This window comes from Giraffa tippelskirchi, chromosome 5 (assembly GCF_054371585.1).
Source record: "Giraffa tippelskirchi isolate mGirTip1 chromosome 5, T2T-mGirTip1v1.2.pri, whole genome shotgun sequence".
Lineage (NCBI taxonomy): Eukaryota > Metazoa > Chordata > Mammalia > Artiodactyla > Giraffidae > Giraffa > Giraffa tippelskirchi.
The window spans coordinates 101197527-101220358 of record NC_137279.1 but is presented as its reverse complement, the minus strand read 5'-3'; the positions used below and the strand labels follow the sequence as shown (position 1 = coordinate 101220358).

The window sequence follows — 22832 nt, the reverse complement described above, 5'->3', positions numbered from 1 at the left end:
GAGGCCCTAGAATGAGCCTCAGAAGAAGGCACTGGGTTTCCTTCTTGAGCCATTGGACAAATTTCCTTGATATGATATGTCATCGGCAGAGTATCCTGATCCCCAGTCTGTGCAAACAGCTAAATATATCCTTTTCCCCACAGTTCCTGGGGAACAACTTAATTATATCCTCAGCCTGCTATAATACTCAGGCTTTTTTCATCTGAAATGTTGTTTATTAATGGGATAAGTGATTTCACACTGAGATTAAATGGGAGTGGAATCCACACACCATCAAGTCAAATGAATCTCAAAGCTGCAAACAGAGGCCATTCATCAGGTTGGGAAGTTCCAGGGCCCTGTCTTCCCTCAGAGCTGCTGCTGCTGCTGCTAAGTCGCTTCAGTCGTGTCCGTCTGTGCGACCTCATAGACGGCAGACCACCAGGATCCCCCGTCGCTGGGATTCTCCAGGCAAGACACTGGAGGGGGTTGCCATTTCCTTCTCAATGCATGAAAGTGAAAAGTGAAAGTGAAGTCGCACAGTCGTGTCCCCATGGACTTCGCGACCCCATGGAGCCTACCAGGCTACTCCATCCATGGGATTTTCCAGGCAAGAGTACTGGAGTGGGTTCCCATTGCCTTTTCCGTTACCTCAGAGAAACATACCAAAAAATGACAGTGCGCATTACCTTCTGCTATCAGAAACTTCGAACAAGATAAGTCCAAGGAAAAGAGAGAGGCTATGGGTTGACAGACGTGAACGAAAGTCGTGACACCTCCAAAGAAATAAACAAGACTGCAAAAAGCCTTGGACAGGTGTAGGAACGCAGGGACATTACCCAGAAATGACAATTAAAGCATTTCCTGTGAGATAAGAGGTTCATTCAAAATTAGGAAGCCTTTGTACCTCCTGTGCCACAATTGCTAAGGTTCATGTGAGTCTGGCTGGACCACCTTGGGTAGAGTGGTTTACCCCAGGGACAACCATGACAGGGAACTTAGAAAAGTTCATTCATAGAATGTCTCATTTTAAATGCAACTATAGAGTCTGGTTCAAATCAGGCTTCAGTATGGAAGCATAGGGTCTATCAAACGGGATCATTCTCCCAGAGTAGACTAACAGATATATCGAAGACTACCTGGGAGACCAGTCGAAATTTCATCCTCTTCAGCATGAGAGCAACCACAGGCTCCATCCATGGCAGACTCCACATTCTCTTCATCAAATGCAAATTTTCCATCACTGGAAGGCTGGTTGCAGGCAGAACCTTCCTGGAGAGTGGAAGGTACTGAAACACATTCATCTTGGGATTGCTGGAACACCACCTTCTTTTCAACATCCAGCAAGTTCACGCTGTGTCAGGTGGAGAAGGGATGACAGAAAATTAAGAGGATTCGACCCCAAGCTATCTGGCTGGTTTTCATGACAGGCATTGAGTTTGCTCACAGAAAGCAAAAGAGCAGTCGCCTTAAGGAGGGAAGTAACTCCTCCTGATGTGGAGTGGAGTGTGGGTGCCATGGGGTAGGAGAGAGACAGCAGGTTCTCTGGGCACTGGGCACACAACCAGCGGTTGAAGGAGGAGATGGAATTTTCCCTACATGCTAACGTCACCACCCCCAGCACACACAGAAGGCAGGGACAGTGGTTCAGACTTTTCTGCACAGATTGTATTGATCTGGATATCCTGTGTCCAAGTGAACACAGCTTTTAAGAAGTTAAAGATGTGTTTGAGTTTGGACTCTATTCCATTCAATTTTAAAATATTTCTTGGCACAAATATAGCTTCAAGATCAGTTTTTCAGAGTTGGAGAAAAAGGAGGTATAGACTAGATATTCTGCCTTCAAGAACTATTTTTTTCAATATTTTGTTGTAATATGAATATCGTTCGATTTTCCTCCCTTGAAATCAAATATTTACCAACATGCTGATGCCAAACCAGTGTAAGACCCATAGGCTCTCACCCTACTTTACCCACTCAGGAGAAAACACACGAATACAGGAACTCCCAGGTTTAGTTATTTCACCTGGGACAACTCACTGTACATTACTAAACTTGAAGGATTGAAAAACTGAAACGCACAAACTTGTGAAACATAAATAGACAACACTACTAAAGAGATACTTGCTGCTGCATGAATAGATGAAAGAGTTACATAGAGTACTTTCTATTTTTCTCTGGATCTGAGGTCTCCTGCTGTCACCACTGACATTCACAGCCCACAGATTTTCAAATTACCTGGGAAATGAGAGCTCTTGTCCACTCACTTGCTTGTGATCGTTTTCATTGTCTAGTAGGAAATTCAGAGACAGCAGGTCATAAGAAGCAAATCAGATCTCACACATATCTACTCAGGAAACACATATACAACAGGGACCTTAATATTCTAATTGTAAGAACATAATTCTTTAGCAAAGATATTCTAGGACACTTAAGTCGTATGAGAATTAGACTGGACTGCTTCCAGACCCATCGAGGAAATTTGCTGATTGATCTGGTATCTCTCCCAACAGCCTTCGTTCTGAGTCTGTAGAAGCACTTAAAAATGTATTTTCCACAGAGATGCTAGAAAATGAGCTGAGTTATTTTCTAGAATTATTTCTATAGTGCTGCTTGGTCCCATCAGACTATGTGGTTGTTGATGGTTTAGAGGAATTTATACTTGAGACTAGAGTGATGGGTGAATTGTGAAAGCGTTAGCCGCTCAGTAGTGGCGGTCTCTTTGTGACCGCATGGACTATAGCCCACCAGGCTCCTCTCTGTCCATTGAATTCTCCACCCAAGAATACTAGAGTGGGTGCCATTCTCTTGTCCAGAGGATCTTCATGATACAGGGATTGAACCTGGGTCTCCTGCATTGCGGGCAGATTCTTTACCATCTGAGCCACCAGGGAAGCCCAGTGAAATCTATTAACCTTCAAATCAAAAAGAATCTTTGGTGCTACACAGAAACCATGACCATTTGAAGCTGCAGGAACTGCCAGAGCCCAGCCTTACTTCATGGAAACATCCAAGCAAGGCAATGGGACAGTTGTGTCTGTCTTGGTGTCAGATACCATCTTAGCTAAGACCTGCCAACATCGAGAAAAGGGAGACTGGGGCTGAGCGCAGTAAAACACATGATGGAAATCACCTCTCCTTATAAAGAGGCAAGTCTGTCATCACTTCTGGAGAGGCCACGAACATTGACAAAAATTTAACTCATTGCGGGGAACAACACACTGGCTCCAAACGAGTTCTGACAGACACCTCCTGTGGATTTCCAGCTGAGGTGGTTGAGAGTTGTCACAAGCGCTTTGTGTCAAATGCCTGATACTGGGGTCAGGGTGACAGAGACAAGCCCGGAGCCAAAAAATGAATGCGAGCTCCCTGACCCACCTGATGTCTGTGTTCCATAATAGTCCCGTTTCCCTGGTTTCAGCTAAGATGTGTCTATACAACCTGTCCTTAGAGATGACCTTCCTTGGTCTACTCGGCTTGTGAGGAGAAATAATATGGGGGCTACCTGAGATATTGCTTGGAATTTCATCTTCTTTAGCATGAGAGCAACCAGCGGCTCCATCTGGACCAAGGTCTACTTCCAGTTCATTAAATTTCAATGTATCATCACTGCGAGGCTGGGGGCTGTCAGAACTTCCTTGGAAAATTGAAGGCATCAAGGCACATTCATCCTTGGATTCTTCAGGCACTTCCTTCTTTTCAGCCTCCTGCAGCTCCATGCTGTGCCAGATGGGAAAGGAATGAGAGAAAATTAAATGGAGAAGATCTGACCCCAAGCCATTCTGGCTGCTTTTGACAGGAGGCATGGGGAGTGGTCACAGAGAGTAAAAGAGCAGGCCCCTTACAGACAGAAGGAGCTGTCCTCTCTCATATGAAGTGGAGTGTGTCAGTCTGGGGATGGCAGAGGGAGACAAGCAGGTACCCTACATTCCGGCCACAAACCTCTGATGAGGAAGGAGATTCAACCATCCCAGGATGGGACTTTCAGGAACAGGAAGCACAAACGAACTTCGCACCAAGTGCTTCCCCCGGGTCCTAATCCATGTTGAATATAAGGTGAAGTAGTCAAGTGAATCGGAGAAGGCAATGGCACCCCACTCCAGTACCCTTGCCTGGAAAATCTCATGGACGGAGGGGCCTGGTTGGCTACAGTCTATGGGGTCGCTAAGAGTCGGACACGACTGAGCGACTTCACTTTCACTTTTCCCTTTCATGCACTGGAGAAGGAAATGGCAACCCACTCCAGTGTTCTTGCCTGGAGAATCCCAGGAACGGCGGAGCCTGGTGGCCTGCCGTCTATGGGGTCGCACAGAGTCGGGCACGACTGAAGCGACTTAGCAGCAGCAGCAGCAGTCAAGTGAATAAGGGCTTCCCCGGTGGCTCAGTGGTAAAGAGGCCTGCCAATGCAGAGATGCGGCTTCGAACCCTGGGCCAGGAATATCCCTTGGAGAAGGAAATGGCAACCCACTCCAGTCTTCTCCATGGGAAAAAGCAATGGACAGAGGAGCCTGGCATGCTCCAGGCCGTGGGGTCACAAACATTCAGAGACAACTGAGCAACTGAGCATGCACAGTGAACCGAATACAGATATTAAAGCCTGATAGACTCTCGGAGATGTTCTACCTTCTCTTTAGGAACACAAAGGCCTGCAAGGCCGCTTTCACTTACTATTGTCAAGGAAAACCAATTTTGTTTTGCACAGTTGTCCTGCGGTTTCATTTTTCTAATTGCTTCTCTACTAATTCTGTTGCTAGTTACCTTCCTTGCAAGGCTCTAAAACACCTGTGTAGAAATAGATATTTATCTCACTTGGCCTTCCTTTAGAAGAGAACAGATACTCTCTGTGTGGAAAGGAAATCCTAAGGGTGCTGCATTCACCTTGGGTCATACATACACGTAGCACAGAGACAGCAGACAACCAAGTTACAGGGACATTTCCATGTGGGTGGAGCGAAGTAAATGAATCCCAGCTGCAGTTGTGCTTATACTTACATCTGGCATGTGACTCTCTTGAGGTACTTATTGTTCTTTTGTGACCCTGTCCACATTTTCCCTACACGTTACCAGCTCCTGATAGAAAGACTGAAAACCACAATCACAGAAAACTAACCAATCTAACCACATGGACTACAGTCTTGTCTAACTCAATGAAACTATGAGCCATGCCGTGTAGGGTCAGGGTGGAGAGTTCTGACAAAATGCGCTCCACTGGAGAAGGGAATGGTAAACCACTTCAGTATTTTTGCCTTGAGAACCCCATGAACACTATGAAAAGGCAAAAAGATAGGACACTGGAAGATGAATTCCCCAGGTGGGTAGGTGCCCTATATGCTCCTGGAGATCAGTGGAGAAATAAGTTCCGAAAGAATGAAGAGATGGAGTCAATGCAAAAACAACACCCAGTTGTGGATGTGACTGGTGATGGGAAGCAAGGTCTGATGCTGTAAGAAGAATATTGCATAGGAACCTGGAATGTTAGGTCCGTGTTTCAAGGCAAATTGGAAGTGGTCAAACAGGAGATGCCAAGAGTGAATGCCAACATTTTAGGAATCAGCGTCCTAAAATGGACTAGAATGGGTGAATTTAACTCAGATGACTATTATATGTACTACTGTGGGCACGAATCCCTTAGAAGAAGTGGAGTAGCCATCATAGTTAACAAAAGAGTCCAGAAGCTAGTACTTGGATGCAATCTCAAAAACGACAGAATGATCTCTGTTCCTATCCGAGGCAAATCATTAAATATCACTGTTATCCAAGTCTATGCCCCGACCAGTAATGCTGAAGAAGCTGAAATTGAAAGGTTCTATGAAGACCTACAAGACCTTCTAGAACTAATACCCATAAAAGATGTTCTTTCCATTACAGGGGACGGGAATGCAAAAGTAGGAAGTCAAGAAACACGTGCAGTTAACAGGCAAATTTAGCCTTGGAGTACAGAATGAAGCAGGGCAAAGGCTAATCGAGTTTTGCCAAGGGAACACACTGGTTATAGCAACACCCTCTTCCAACAACGCAAGAGAACACTCTACACATGGACATCACCAGATGGGCAACACCAAAATCAGACTCTGGGAGTTGGTGATGGACAGGGAAGCCTGGCGTGCTGCGGTTCATGGGGTCCCAAAGAGTCGGACACTACTGAGCAACTGAACTGAACTGAACTGATATTCTTTGTAGCCAAAGGTGGAGAAGTTCTATCGAGTCAGCAAAAAGAAGATCGGGAGCTGACTGTGGCTCAGATCATGAACTCCTTATTGCCAAATTCAGACTTAAATTGAAGCAAGTAGGGAAAACCATTAGACCATTCAGCTATGACCTAAATCAACTCCCTTATGATTATACAGTGGAGGTGAGAAAGAGGTTTAAGGGACTAGATCTGATAGAGTGCCTGATGAACTATGGACAGAGGTTTGTGACATTGTACAGGAGACAGGGATCAAGACCATCCCCAAGAAAAAGAAATGTAAAAAACCCAAATGGCTGTCTGAGGAGGCATTACAAATAGCTGTGAAAAGAAGAGAATCAAAAAGCAAAAGAGAACAGGAAAGATATTCCCATTTGAATGCAGAGTTCCCGAGAATAGCAAGGGGTGATAAGAACACTTTTCTCAATGAACAGTGCAAAGAAAGAGAGGAAAACAATAGAATGGCAAAGGCCAGAGATCTCTTCAAGAAAATGAGAGGTAGCAAGGGAATCTTTCATGCAAAGATGGGCTCAATAAAGGGCAGAAATTGTATTGACCTCACAGAGCAGAAGATATTAAGAAGAGGTGGCAATAATACACGGAAGAATTATACAAAAAAATTTTCATGATCCAGATAACCAAGATGGTGTGATCACTCACCTAGAGCCAGACATCCTGGAATGTGACGTCAAGTGGGCCTCAGGAAGCATCACTACAAACAAAGCTGGTGGAGGTGATGGAATTCCAGGTGAGCTATTTCAAATTCTAAAAGATAATGCTGTCAAAGTGCTGCACTCAATAGGCCAGCAAATTTGGAAAACTCAGCAGTGGCCACAGGACCGGAAAAGGTCAGGTCTGATTCCAATCCCAAAGAAAGGCAATGCCAAAGAATGCTCAAACTACTGCACAATCGCACTCATCTCACACGCTAGTAAAGTAATGCTCAAAATTCTCGTAGTCAGGCTGCAAGAATACATGAACCGTGAACTTCTAGATGTTCAAGCTGGTTTTAGAAAAGGCAGAGGAACCAGAAACCAAATTGCCAAAGTTTGTTGGATCATCGAAAAAGCAGAGAGTGCCAGGAAAATATCTACCTATGCTTTATTAACTATGCCAAAGTCTTTGACTGTGTGCCTCACCACAAACTGTGGAAAATTTTGAAAGAGATGGGAATACCAGACCACCTGACAGGCCTCTTCAGAAATCTGTATGCAGGTCAGGAAGCAACAGTTAGAACTGGACATGGAACAACGGACTGGTTCCAAACAGGAAAAGGAGTACATCAAGGCTGTATATTGTCACCCTGCTTATTTAACTTATATGCAGAGTACGTCATGAGAAATGCTGGGCTGGTTGAAGCACAAGCTGGAATGAAGATTGCCAGGAGAAATATCAATAACCTCAGATATGCAGAAGACACCACCCTTATGGCAGAAAGTGAAGAAGAACTGAAGTGCCTCTTGATGAAAGTGAAAGAGGAGAGTGAGTAAGTTGGCTAAAACTCAACATTCAGAAAGCTAAGACGAAGGCGTATGGTCCCATCACTTCATGGCAAATAGATGGGGAGACAGTGGCACCAGGGGCAGACTTAGATTTGGGGCTCTAAAATCAGTGCAGATGGTGACTGCAGCCATGAAATTAAAAGGCGCTTACTCCTTGGAAGAAAAGTTATGACCAACCTAGATAGCATATTAAAAAGCAGAGACATGACTTTGCCAACAAAGGTCCATCTACTCGAGGCTATGGTTTTTCCAGTAGTCATGTATGGATGTGAGAGTTGGATTATAAAGAGAGCTGAGTGCCGAAGAATTGATGCTGTTGAACGGTGGTGGTGCAGAAGACGCTTGAGAGTCCCTTGGCCGGCAAGGAGATCCAACCAGTCCATCCCAAAGGAAATCAGTCCTGAATATTCATTGGGAGGACTGATTTTGAAGCTGAAACGCCAATATTTTGGCCACATGATGCAAAGATCTGACTCATTTGAATAGACCTTGATGCTGGGAAAGATTGAAGGCAGAAAGAGAAGGGGATGACAGAGGGTGAGAGGGTTGGATGGTATCACCAACTCAGTGGACATGAATTTGAGTAAACTCGAGGAGTTGGTGATGGACAGGGAGGCCTGGTGTGCTCAGTCCATGAGATCACAAAGAGTCGGACATGACTGAGTGGCTGAACTGGACTGATAGTTAATTGTTACCTGGGGGTTAGTGTTTCTTGTGCTTGTTCAGCCTCTTCGTCTTCACAAATTTCTGCAAACAAAATCAGAAATATCCAGTCAGCTTCTAGTCACTTCCCCCATCACAAACACAGGGACTCATATGGTCACAGAGTCATAAATATCTATGTACGAATTAGTACTGTATGGAAGTTTTAATGCATTGTCTTTAAACAACTGCCCAAGCATGGACTTCTGATCCAACAGGCAGTGTGTTTCTAAACTGGTAGATCATCCTCAGGACACCTTCTGCTTGAAATTGGGCAATCATTTAAATGGTCTTTTCTTCCTGATATCACCTCACATTGTCCACCTTCCATCTCCACTTCTACAAATGTATCATCCATCCTGACACAAATTCTGCCAAAGACACGGCGTCTATAGACCTTCTCAGGTCTCACAAGATGCCCTCCTTTCTCTAAGGAGAACAACCATGTCCCACAGCCCTCCATCTGGGAACATCCTGGCTCTTCAAGGTGGCTTTTGTGTATTATCTGGGAAAGCCTCTCTATGGAAAGTGCTCCATCTGCCCAACACCAAGACCAACTCCATCACGTACCTTATCCAACACCACAAAGTGAAGGGCTTTCTTTTTTCTGCAGTGTATTTGTAAATATTCCCAAATTTCATCACTATAGCTACTAGCAATAGATTATTTCACCCAGTTTACAGATGAGAAGAGTTACTAACATAAGGAAAAGCAATCGTTCTCACATATTGATAAACACAGCACTCAGCCTGGAACCTGGGAACTTCCAAGCTTCCTCTAGGGCTCTATTCACTCTAACAAGCTGTCTCCTGTCACCTCCATCTTTTTGTGCTTTAATGCTGGCTGGATGTTTCCTCCTGCCTCAGTGGCCATGGTCCATCAGGGAGGAAGCCGACAAGTGGGATATAATGACCTCCACCCTGTGCATTTCTCCATTGTCCTCTTACTTAGACAATCCTGCTCCTACAAAGCCCCAAAGAGGACACGAACCAGGAAAGCTGATCAACATTCGTACTGGAGCTGTTCATCTCACCAACTGGGGACCTAGGAAAGGATCAGTGCTCTCAGGGTCTGTGGCCCCCTCACCTGGGCTGAGCTTGCAGGCAAGGCGCTCTGCCAGGCGGTATCCCTCAGACAGGCTCTCTCGGAAGCCCTGCCCCTGGTGCTTGTCCAGGTCATTGTGGGTGAGGAGGTCCTTGAGGTGCTGCCTGAGCAGGACGGAGTCATCTTTCCCATCCTGTAGTGTCTGCCGTAACTGGGTCAGCTCTCGTGCCTGACTTCGAATTAGGATCTCACAAGTCCTAGGTGGAACAGAAGACACAGTTGTAAAAGGCAAAAAGTTAGATGAAAGACACTTAGGGATTTCTGTGAGAACAACCCCAAGGAGACCTTTAAACCGAATTCTGGCACATATCTGATGACTGGCTCAGGCACTCAGTCGTGTCCGACTCTTGCGACCCCTATAGTGTACCAGTCTCCTCTGCCCATTGCATTATCCTGGCAAGAATACTGGAGTGGGTTGCCATTTCCTACTCCATATCTGATGACTGGCCTATGTCAAAGAGAAAGAAGGTAAACAAAGGTTTCTTCTCTATCAGAAAGTACTCCTGTAAGATTCCGTGACATTCCATTCATCTTGTCCTTCTGTAAAGATATCCTACTGTCTTCCCTGGTGGCTCAGCTGCTAAAGAACCTGACTGACAATTCAGGAAACACAAGAGGTGCAGCTTTGGTCCCTAAGTCAGGAACATTCCCTGGAGAAGGAAATGGCAATCCACTCCAATATTCTTGCCTGGAAACTTCATGGACAGAGGAGCCTGGTGGGCTACAGTCCATGGGTCATAAAGAGTCACTACTGAGTGCACATGCATGCATCAATGTCTTCCTAAATCTGCATCATGACGATGTCTCTCCAGTTCCTCACTCGGCCATGCCCATTTGCATTAAAAAATACACAAAGTAGTTTCTGTATTTTTAATCTGGCAACACAAAGTACTGTCCAGTGAATGACACACAGCCAGATATAGAGTGTGGACAAGTATATCCGGGGTGAGTTGGAAAGAACAGAAGCATGACAGGGTGAAGAAAGCATTCCAGGATGGAGTCAGGCAGGAGGGGGGTGTGGTTTAAAGGCAAATAGGGTACCGATGGCACAACATTGTGAATGAGCCAAGTGCCACTGGTTCACTTGAATGTAGTGAATTTCATGATGAGATTCAAGGCAATAGTTGATTGAAAAGCAAAGTAAATTCCTTCCTGAATAACAACTGGAGTCCATAATTCACCAACTGGTATTCTCCACCTATTTGATAAGACTGTGCCCTGTGCCTGCCATGAACATTCCTGCCCTCCTTACCTCAGCCTTTCATCAAGTGTTGGCTTCTCTGCCGGCCTCGGCACCTCAAATGGCAGCTTCTCCCCCAGCACGGATTCAACAATGTCGTTATATGCTCCACACTCTGAGGAAAGAGAGACACAGCCTCAGGGAAAGCTGGCCTTGCTGCTGTGGTCACTGTCTTCAAGGGAGGAGGACAGACCACCTTAGTGGTGGAGGTAACTCTTTTTCCAGTCTCTATGGAGAGATTGCCACATCTGATTCCTTAGCATCTGAACCGAGGTGACTCCCCATTTTAGAGCTGAAGAAAGAGAAGCTCCAAGACACAGAAAGTAACTAGACAAGATGAACTGCCATTTGACAAAGTCAGAATTCACATCCCCTGAGAATGACCCTGAATCCTGGGCCACTGAACCAAGACCTGCAGCCTCTGAGGTGAGACACTGAGCAGGGGCCTGGGCTGGTGATCCCTGTGTGGTTGGGAAGGCTCCTAGGACTATAGGACTGATGGTTCCCTTCTGCTGGGATTTCAATAATGAACACGTGTCTCAAGGTGTAAAACTCACCTGGACATACTTGTGTGAAATAGAATACATGAAATCATAAGGACGTGAAAGAGATATGCCCAAACAGTGAGAAAGTCTGTGTTATTAGGAACAGTAGAACTATGAACTACGTGTATTTACACTGAGTAGGCACTATTGTCAGGGCTTTGTCAGATTTACTCAGTATGCACTACAACGAAAACCCTAGTTACTATTACAACACCACACACACAGAGGAGGAACCAGAGACACAGAAAGGTTCCCAACAGGGATGTGAGCCCAGGAAACCTGGCCCAGAGTCCATGTCTTTCACACTGTGCTGTGGTGACCTCCACACCAGGGTCCTGGTGAGACATCTCTTCTTCACCAGCCTCACAATTTCTTTCTTAGAATTTTGTGACTATCATAAGGAGCGGTATAAATAATACTGAGTTTGTCCTTTGCCCAAAGCTCATCATTTCACTTTCTTAAATAGTAGGCTTTCCTTCTTTCTTGTCTCTGTGTCAATCATTTTTCATTAACTCCCTCATTGCTTCATTGAAAATGATTGTAGTAAAGTGACACAGACACAAGTTGTCAAGATTCCTCTCATCCCCTTGTTGTGCATGTACCCTGGACATGACTTCTTTTCCTTACTCCAGGCCCCTCTTACTGAACAGGCAAAAATGATTCCCATTGCCAGGCTGACTGTGGGTGCAGAGGGCCTCCTCACACTCTGCCTGGGTTTTTACTGTGGCTGGTGATCTCCCCCCACTTACCATCATCCTCATGTTGGTCACAGCTTATAGCACACACTCAGGGTCCCCCGGACTCCTGGTCAACCTGCATCACCAAAGTTGCACCAGCTCAAGTGGGGACAGAGGGGAAAGTACAGATTGTCTGATTTCACCAGAAACACCTTCATTCTTGCCAGAGGGTCACATGGCTTTCTTGGACTCAGAAGGAGAACTTGTACACTCAGAAAGCATGGCTTCCTTCTCACCAGGGAGTCTCTGTCTTGACGGCATCACACAGACCATGGTTTCAATGAGAAGCCGACTCATCCTTAATCTCCTTTAAATCATATCCCCCCTCTTCTCACAATGTCTAACCACACCTTACCCCAGTGTACCTAGCCCAGGGCGTTGCCAGTGGAGCATCAGGGAACCTTGAACGGATGGAGATCATTAGTTGCAGGGGTTTAGCCAAGAGGCATGCAGGGTCAGATACGGAACAGAAAAGATTCCAGTCAACACAGCTTAGTTTGCTTCTGAGACACACAGGCACTCCTGTGCCTGCACCAGGAATCACTGTCTGGTATTTTCACTCCAATCTCACCCTAGACATCACTGCAAACTTGGAAAAGTGCCTCCACTCCTTGTGCCTCAGTTTTCCCAGCCTCAGGGAACTGAAGGCAAAAGAGCCACTCCTACCTTTCCTGGATTGTGGTCAGAATGGAATTCAAAATGACAAAGGGAAAAGGAGACCAATCCTGGAGACTTATACTTTCTTAGAGGGAAGGCCGTGATCATTCATTGCTTTGGTGACCATGACCCCGAGGACTTACTGTATTTCTGCAGCTGGTTGGCCAGGGAGTAAGCAGTAGCTTCGGATACGAGGAATTTCTCTGTGAGGTCTCTGAAGTCCTGCTTGCACTTTGCCAGCTGCAACCGAAGCTCCTGGTTGACTTCCGTGAGGGTACGTTCTGCCCTCACATCAGATAAAGGGGGAACACATACTGCCATGGTGACATGTGGTAGAACGGGTAGAAGCCAAGGTGGGAAGGAGACACCCAATATATGGGGGGGTTAAAGACAAATAAGATCACATAGGCTTAATCAGCACTGAGGGATGACAAAAACTGGAATTCCTAACTTACTGTTGAGAACAACTAGAGGGTTCTCAACCGCAAAAAGAAGATGAAGATGCCAGAGCTCAGAGCCAAAGGTCCTGTGCGGGGCTGAGACCCAGACAGGAGTGAAGGGGGGGGGGGGTACCCAGCGTGCTAGGTAACCATCCGGAGTTGCCATAACAGAACTGGTAGGGGGAGGGGTTCACGGAATCTTGGCGGCCCCTGCCTTCCAGGTGCCTAGGCCATGACCGTTTGTAACACCACCACTGACAGCACCCAAGCCCTCAGCAGCCACTCTTAGGTTGTCTACACACGTACCGATACCACTGACCTATCTTATCCAAAAACTGTCTAAGCTGAGTTCCCACTGTTCATTCTTCTGTGCACAAAAATATTCATGGGAGAAATACTTTGCCAGCAGGTCTTCATATCTGTTGGGCTGTCATAAAGTCACCTCAGTTCAGTTCATTTCAGTCGCTCAGTCATGTCTGACTCTTTGCAACCCCATGGACTGTAGCACACCAGTCCTCCCTGTCCATCACCAACTCCTGGAGTTCACTCAAACTCACGTCCACTGGGTCGGCGATGACATCCAACCATCTCATGCTCTGTCGTCCCCTCCTCCTCCCGCCTTCAATCTTTCCCAGCATCAGGGTCTTTTCAAATGAGTCAGTTCTTTCCAGCAGGTGGCCAAAGTATTGGAGTTTCAGCTTCAGCATCAGTCCTTCCAGTGAATATTCAGGACTGATTTCCTTTAGGATGGACTGGTTGGATCTCCTTGAAGTCCAAGGGACTCTCAAGAGTCTTCTCCAACACCACAGTTCAAAACCATCAATTCTTTGGCACTCGCTTTCTTTATAGTCCAACTGTCACATGCACACATGACTACTGGAAAAACCATATCACCTCATCGTCTCTTTAAACAGATCTTAAGGCTTGTCCCCAGGTGAAGGACGTCAAACCTGTAGACTGTCATGAACTTCTTCTCTGCGTCTTTTCCAGTTTAGTCTGTGTCCTAAAAACTGTAGGATACAAATCAGACTACAATACTAAGTGAAGAAATAATTTTTAAAAATATTTTCTCTCCCAACTCAGTATGCTTTTGCTGCATCCTGTTGTTATGTCAATTTCTTCTCTTTACTGGGCAGCATGTTGGTTTCAGAATAAACTTAAGGTTGACATCCCTACCTTCTAAATTCTTCCTCTGGGTCTGGGTTGTTCTATTTGATTCTTTCTTTAAAATGTTACTAAACACTACATTTCATACTTTCACCAATGTATTTCATTGTAGCCTCACAAGCGCTCTTTCCAAGCTGTCAAAATGACTAAAAGAGTTTATGTGTATCTCCTTGAAAACATGGTGTGCTTGTGCTCAGTCACGTCATTCTTGTCTGACTCTTTGCGATCCCAGGACTGTAGCCCGTCAGGCTCCTCTGTCTATGGGGATTCTCCAGGCAAGAATACCAGAATGGGCTGCCATGCCCTCTTCCAGAGGATCTTCCTGATCCAGGGATCAAACCCGCATCTCCTGTGTCTCTTGCATTGCAGGCTGATTCTTTCCCACTGAGCCACTGAATACACGGGCTGCCTCTCTGTTCAGGAAAGATTTGACAGCCTTGTGCTCTCGTTCTGTGTCCATTCAGTTCAGCCACATATTGAACAGGCCAGGTTTCCAGAGCAGTGTTTGTGGCACACTGTTTGATCCATCCCTTTGAGTTTTCCTCGTGCCATTGACCTGTGGTTGTATTCCGAAAACAGAGCATGCTTAAGTTCAAGGTCATAGGTCAGGGATCATGATGATCCCCAGTGAACATAAGCATTGTGTTCAGTGACATAGACGCTGAGCTTGAGGAAAGAGAGACAGGCAGGCCCTCAGGTAGTGATGGCCTGAACCAACTCCTCACTTCCTCAGCATCTCTTCCTACCCGGGTCTTGTGAGTCTGAGACTTGGGGAACCCCTGTAGCATCCATCTCTTCAGTTTAGCTCTTGGTCCTACCTGGGTGGAGGGTCAAATGGGTGTGACAACAAGCCACTGAGCATCTGTTCATGTTAAGATAAAAGATACAAAACAGGAACAGCTACTTATGAAAGCGTATCTTCCCCACACCCCCACACAATCCTCAAACTACAGTGCTTAATGATACTTGGTGTGTGAGATTCAGCAAAGGCTTTAAGGAAATCTATTTTCTGGTTGCTGTGGGGCCTGACATTCTGTGGGGGAAATAGAAATGTGTCAAATTCCTTCATTTTAAATATGATGAAACCAAAAAATCTCACAAAACGTAACTGCCTTGAGGTCAGGGATGAATTTTGCCATGCTAACAGAAGTATATAACAGGTACAGTTCACTGACTAATACTGTGCCAGGCATTTCACACATATTATGATACTTTCTTTCATCGTAATCATTCAAGGTAACATCCCTGTAGAAGAGGTACATTCAAAAAAATTATTGGACCAAAGTTAAAATTAAAAAAAAAAAACAACAACGCTTTATCAAGGCAAGTAAGCTATTGCTTTGCATTTTGTAGGTAGGAGAAACCTATTGTTTTTATCCTGCCATTGTCCCATTGCATACTCCTCTTTTTCTCTGTGACCTGACTTTATTCCTAGAGTCCTACCTTTTTTCAACAAAACCATTTCTATGCACTGAGCAATAGCAGAAGTGATGGCTGGGCCCTTCTAAAGGCTCCCTGAGTGCTTATGTGTTTCAGGACACCAGACACCATCTGGAGGCAAGAGCAGCCTGTCTGTTAGAATGTGTGCTGTGCTAAGTTGTTTCAGTCGTGTCTGACTCTTTGTGATCCTATGGACTGTAGCCCTCCAGCCTCCTCTGTTCCTGGAATTTCCCAGGCAAGAATACTGGAGTGGGTTGCCATTTCTTCCTCCAGGGAATCTTCCTGACCCAGGGATCAAAACCGTGTCTCTTGCCTGTCCTACATTAGCAGGCAGGTTCTTTACCACTAGCCCCACCTGAGAATCCCGTCTGTTAAGAGTGGGCAGCTGCTTTCCCACCCCACTGAGTTAGCAGCATATCCCAGGACACAAAGGGATCACTTCCCTTCAACTCAAGAATCTTTTCTCTCAGTGACTGCTCTATTGGCCCGAACTCTCCTGAAAGTGAATGCTCTTGCTAACTTTCTGGTTTCTTGTTAGGTGTCTAGAGTATTTATCAATTTCTTCTAACAAACATCTTCGTTGAAGTTTGCATTTATAGCAATAGGATTTATTTTTTAGAAAGTGGCAGCCTGGAGTAGATTGGTCCCATCAATGAGCAAACAAGGGTGAATTTAGCTTTCACTCAAAACCAGACTGAATTTAAAATTAGGCCCCACCATCACCCTAATTCCAAAACCAGACAAAGATGCCACAAAAAAGGAAAACTGCAGGCCAATATCACCGATGAACATAGAGGCAAAAATCCTTAATAAAATTCTAGCAAACAGAATCCAACATCATATTAAAAAGATCATACATCATGACCAAGTGGGCTTTATCCCAGGAATGCAAGGTTTCTTTAATACCCGCAAATCAATCAATGCAATACACCACATTAACAAATTGAAAGATAAAAATCATACGATTATCTCAATAGATGCAGAAAACGCCTTTGACAAAATCCAACATCCATTTATGATAAAAACCCTCCAGAAAGCAGGAATACAAGGAACACACCTCAACATAATAAAAGCTATATATGACAAACCCACAGCAAACATTATCCTCAATGGTGAAAAATTGAAAGCATTTCCCCTCAAGTCAGGAACAAGGCAAGGGTACCCACTTTCACCACTACTATTCAACATAGTTTTGGAAGTTTTGGCCACAGCAATCAGAGCTGAAAAAGAAATAAAAGGAATCCAGATAGGAAAAGAAGAAGTAAAACTCTCACTGTTTGCAGATGACATGATCCTCTATACATAGAAAACCCGAAAGATTCTACCAGAAAATTACTAGAGCTAATCAATGAATCGGAGAAGGCAATGGCACCCCACTCCAGTACTCTTGCCTGGAGAATCCCACGGACAGAGGAGCCTGGTAGGCTGCAGTCCATGGGGTCGCTGAGAGTCGGACACGACTGAGCGACTTCACTTTCCCTTTTCACTTTCATGCATCGGAGAAGGAAATGGCAACCCACTCCAGTGTTCTTGCCTGGAGAATCCCAGGGACGGGGGAGCCTGGTGGGCTTCCGTCTATGGGGTCGCACAGAGTCGGCCACGACTGAAGCGACTTAGCAGCAGCAGCAGCAGCAGCAGCAATCAATGAATATAGTAAAGTTGCAGGATATAAAATTAACACACAGAAATCCCTTGCATTCCTATACACCGATAATGAGAAAACAGAAAGAGAAATGAAGGAAACAATACCATTCACCATGGCAACAAAAAGAATAAAATACTTAGGAATATATCTACCTAAAGAAACAAAAGACTTATATATAGAACACTATAAAACACTGATGAAAGAAATCAAAGAGGACACAAACAGATGGAGAAATATACCATGTTCACGGATTGGAAGAATTAATAGAGTGACAATGAGTATACGACCCAAAGCAATCTATAGATTCAATGCAATCCTTATCAAGCTACCAACGGTATTTTCCACAGAACTAGAACAAATCATTTCACAATTGGTATGGAAATATAAGAAACCTCGAATAGCCAAAGCAATCTTGAGAAAGAAGAATGGAACTGGAGGAATCAACATGCCTGACTTCAGGCTCTACTACAAAGCCACAGTCATCAAGACAGTATGGTACTGGCACAAAGATAGAAATATAGATCAGTGGAACAAAATAGAAAGCCCAGAGATACATCCATGCACCTATGGACACCTTATCGTCGACAAAGGAGGCAAGAATATACAATGGAGAAAAGATAATCTCTTTAACAAGTGGTGCTGGGAAAACTGGTCAACCACTTGTAAAAGAATGAAACTAGAACACTTTCTAACACCATACACAAAAATAAACTCAAAACGGATTACAGATCTAAACGTAAGACCAGAAACTATAAAACTCCTAGAGGAAAACATAGGCAAAACACTCTCCGACGTAAATCACAGCAGGATCCTCCACGACCCACCTCCCAGAATATTGGAAATAAAAGCAAAAATAAACAAATGGGACCTAATGAAAATTAAAAGCTTTTGCACCACCAGGGAAACTATAAAAAGGGTGAAAAGACAGCCTTCAGAATGGGAGAAAATAACAGCAAACGAAGCAACAGACAAACAATGAATCTCAAAAATATACAAGCAACTCCTGCAGCTCAGTTCCAGAAAAATATACGACCCAATCAAAAAATGGGCCAAAGAACCCAACAGACATTTCTCCAAAGAAGACATACAGATGGCTAACAAACACATGAAAAGATGCTCAACATCACTCATTTTCAGAGAAATGCAAATCAAAACCACAATGAGGTACCATTTCACACCAGTCAGAATGGCTATCCAAAAGTCTACAAGCAATCAATGCTGGAGAGGGTGTGGAGAAAAGGGAACCCTCTTACACAGTTGGTGGGAATGCAAACTAGTACAGCCACTATGGAGAACAGTGTGGAGATTCCTTAAAAAACTGGGAATAGAACTGCCATATGACCCAGCAATCCCACTGCTGGGCATACACACCGAGGAAACCAGAATGGAACGAGTCGCGTGTACCCCAGTGTTCATCGCAGCACTGTTTACAATAGCCAGGACATGGAAGCAACCTAGATGTCCATCAGCAGACGAATGGATAAGGAAGCCGTGGTACATATACACAATGGAATATTACTCAGCCATTAAAAAGAATACATTTGAATCAGTTCTATTGAGATGGATGGAACTGGAGCCCAGTATACAGAGTGAAGTAAGCCAGAAAGAAAAACACCAATACAGTATACTAATGCATATATATGGAATTTGAAAGATGGTAACGATAACCCTGTATGCAAGACAGAATAAGAGACACAGATGCATAGAACAGTCTTATGGACTCGGAGGGAGAAGGTGAGGGTGGGACGTTCTGAGAGAATAGCACTGAAACACGTATATTATCATATGTGACACAGAACACCATTCCAGGTTCGATGCATGAGACAAACGCTCAGGGCTGGGGCAATGCGATGACCCAGAGGGATGGGATGGGGAGGGAGGTGGGAGGGGGCTTCAGGATGGGGAACACATGTAAACCCATGGCTGATTCATGTCAATGTATGGCAAAAACACTACAATATTGTAAAGTAATTAGCCCCCAACTAAAATAAATAAATTTACTTAAAATAAAATAAAACTAGGCCTCTCACTTTCCTCAAGGTGGATACTCATGTGCCACAGGCATGTGTCCCCAAGGACTTGTGTCTCTGCTGTAAACGGGACAAGAGTAAAATGGGGTCAGGTGGGCCTAGTCCTTCAATTCTAGAGTCTTCCAAGAGTTCTCTGCTTTAGTCACTGGATTGGAAACACCCTCGCTCTTCTGCTCTGTCCTACTTCTGTGTTTGGGGTAAAAGGTATACACTTCAGTGTGTTCTGTCCCCAAGCTGATCACTGGAAGAATCACCTGGGAGAGTTAGTACCCAAACAAGTGCACAGTCCTCACCTGTAGCAACTGTGCTTCAGTGAGTTGAGCTGGGATCTGGAATCTATTTGTTAAAGGTACTCAGGTGTGCACTTAGTTTTACCCACTGATTTCACTGACCTCCCTCATGATTCTAGGGGATGATTATTTCATTTATGGTACTTCCAGTGTTCAAAATTGACTGGTGCCAAAAACATAACTCTCTGCTGCTTTGCACATGAAGAAACTGAGGCACAGAGAGGGTCTCGAATGGGCCAAGACCCCCTTGCTGTAAGTGCTAGAGCCACACCCAGGTAGCAGCTCTTCTCTATACTTTCACATTCATATATTTGTGTTTTGTCTACTTACACGAGTGCTATAGTGTCTTAACTGTTGTTATTCAGTCACTAAATTGTGTCAGACTCTTTGTACCCCATAGAGTGCAGTGTGCCAGGCTTCCCTGTCCTTCACTATCTTCTGGAGTTTGCTTGAACTCGTGTCCATAGAGTTGGTGGTGCTTTCCAACCATCTCATCCTTTGTTACCCTCTTCTCCTTCTACCCTCAATCTTCCCCAGCATCAAGGTCTTTTCCAATGATTCAGCTCTTTGAATCAGGTGGCCAAATTATTGGAGCTTCAGCATCACTCCTCCCAATGAATATTCAGGGTTGATTTCCTTTAGGATTGACGGCTTTGATCTCCTTGACTCTCAAGAGGCTCTTCCAGCACCATGGTTCAAAGGAGAACCCCATGGAAAGTATGAAAAGGGCATCCTATTATCTCAATGTAAACTAGGAATTTGCTTTCCCCCTTTTATACTTTAGTTATTTGCTCCAAATTTACAGCTAGAACACCAAGTTCTACAATTGTGAGAATAAGATAAATATATAAATTATTTTTGACATGAAGAATCGTGATGTCAGGAAAGTATGTAACTCATACGAGAGGAAACCATTAATCACGAATCATTATGACAGCCATCAACCTATAAGACAAATCAAACTTGCCTCCTTCTCTCTTCAGCTGGCCAAGAAACAGTAGCTACTGATATAAGCAGTTTTCTCTGGAGACGGTGGCAGAGTTGACTGCTTTGAGCCAACATGGAGCCCAAGTGCAAGCTGTACCCTGAGAGGCTCACATCTGGGTGAGAAGCAGGATTTGGGGGCCAGAAGAGACATATATCTGTTGGGAAAAAAAAGGGGGGGGGACAGATCACCCTTGATGTCATGGTAGCCAGCACTGACCATCTCCTCCAATGAACCTACCACCACTATACCTCTCATGATTTTGTTTTTACTAGATGGAGAACTCCATGAAATTGGGGATAATATTTCATTCATCTCTGCGTGCATGACTCCTGGCATTGAGTCAAGCACTGAGGAGGCTCTCGGCAACATCCGTTCACTAATTGCAGAAACATGGTTACAAGACTCCACTTAGCTCAACTACGCTCCTAGACAACCGTCTGGTCAGGGATGCTCTTTCTCCCAGGAAGCAGCAATCCCCTTCCTTAGAGAGGAGCCTGCCTGACACTGCCTGACACTGCCTGACACTCACCTGAGCTGACTCTGATGAAGACATGGCTGTCCTCAGGGATTCCCCTAGCAGGTTCACACTGCCATTAGGAAGAGATGTCCTTGGCATATCCTCCCATCCTCTGGTGGCCATGATATCCCACCTGAGGAGAGCCACCACGTGTAATTGCCACGATGCACTTGTATTCGTCCTCTCGCTGTTTAAATTCCTCATGGATATATTACTGATATCTGAACTCCAAGTTGGTAACATAGCATAAGGCAAATTAAGCAATATGTAGTTAAGAGATGTTATGTGTAAAGCCTCCAAAGTGTAAATGCAGAAGAATATTGTTACTATCTCTACTTCAGAAACGAGGGTCCCATTAATCTGGCCCCTGGTATGAATACATATCTCTAATTCTTCTCCAAACATCATTTATCCACATTACTGCACACTTACTTGGAGGACATCTGCTGTGTGGCCACTTCCAAGGCTGAGGCTGGGGATCGAGGGCAAAGCCTCAAGATCCCATTGTCCCCCTACCATGGTGCTCGCAGCAGTATAAACTAACACTGAGCCATTGTGTGGATCTCCTCAGCAGGTGCATAAGTTCACTGTGGACTGTTACTCTCCCGGTCCTTCCTGCTCAGCTCAGGCTGCTCCGTGAGGACTTGGATGATACTGTGCATTCCTCACTTCCTCTTGAATTTTCTGAGCTCAACCTGTCCTTATCCTCACCTCCCTTGGCAACCAGCTCCTCCACCATTACCTTGTTTTTCTTTGGGTTTTCTCATCCTCCCAAACCGTTGACTTCCTTTCTTCCACCTCCTCTCTGAGTTCTGTGTTTTCAGTGTGTGGCTCAGTTGAGGCTCCTGCAGGGGACACACAGAGAAGGGACCAAGTTCAGGTCTTGGCTGCATGTTCCAACACACATTTCACATGAAGCTCAGTCTCTCATGCACTCAGAAAAAAAACTTAGCAGGAATGCAATTTGGAAAATTTGAATAACCTTATCTTACTGATGAGGAAACCGAGGCCTAAATAGGTGGAGATTATCCCTAAATTCCCACACCCGTTGCTGCTATACACCCACCGGGCAAACCCTGGCCACAAGCTTTTGTATCTAAAAACACCAGGAACCCATGGTTGAAATGCAGGGGACATTTGTTAAACATACACATTTCCACTCTTAAAACAATGATAGTTGAAGGACATTTCTCAGAAAAAAATGTTTATCTGTTCAATAGTCCATATTTATACACTGTGTTCCATCTTGACTCTCACATCTGGACTGAGGAAGCTATGACTATTAAAAACATCACAGTCATTGTTAAAAATATGTATGTAGGACTTCCCTGATGGCTCAGTGGTATAGAATCCACCTGCAATGCAGGAGCAGCAGGAGACTCGGGTTCAGTTCCTGGGTCAGGAAGATCCCTCGAGGAGGAAACAGCAACCCACTCCAGTATTCTTACCTGGAGAATCCCATGGACAGAGGCGGCTGCCAGGCTAGAGTCCATCAGGTCGCAAACAGTCGGATACGACTGAAGCGACTTAGCACGCATGCAAGGCAAAATCAGGCAGTTGATGTGGCCAGTCATTAGCACCCTCTCCCCACTGCTCTTTTCTGCATCTTTTTTTCTTTTCTTAGGGGTGTTTTTTTTGCAACTCTGTAATCAGCAGCCTTGG

General features: G+C 44.9%; 1 protein-coding gene and 1 long non-coding RNA gene across 2 annotated transcripts in view; one reads left to right on the top strand and one right to left on the bottom strand.

Annotated features, from left to right (window-relative positions):
• LOC145504747 (NBPF family member NBPF20-like) overlaps positions 1 to 22832 on the bottom strand; it is a 532650-nt gene that overhangs the window by 390133 nt on the left and 119685 nt on the right. Inside the window, exons 30-31 of the mRNA XM_081486053.1 lie at positions 2218 to 2269; positions 1119 to 1333 (exon numbers count right to left, since the gene is read on the bottom strand). Coding sequence (XP_081342179.1) covers positions 1119 to 1333; positions 2218 to 2269 — 267 coding nt within the window. The remainder of the gene's footprint in view (positions 1 to 1118; positions 1334 to 2217; positions 2270 to 22832) is intronic.
• Positions 16678 to 21387, top strand: LOC145504791 (uncharacterized). Its single transcript, XR_014052488.1, has 3 exons — positions 16678 to 19079; positions 20649 to 20769; positions 20926 to 21387. It is a non-coding gene; the product is annotated as an uncharacterized LOC145504791 (long non-coding RNA).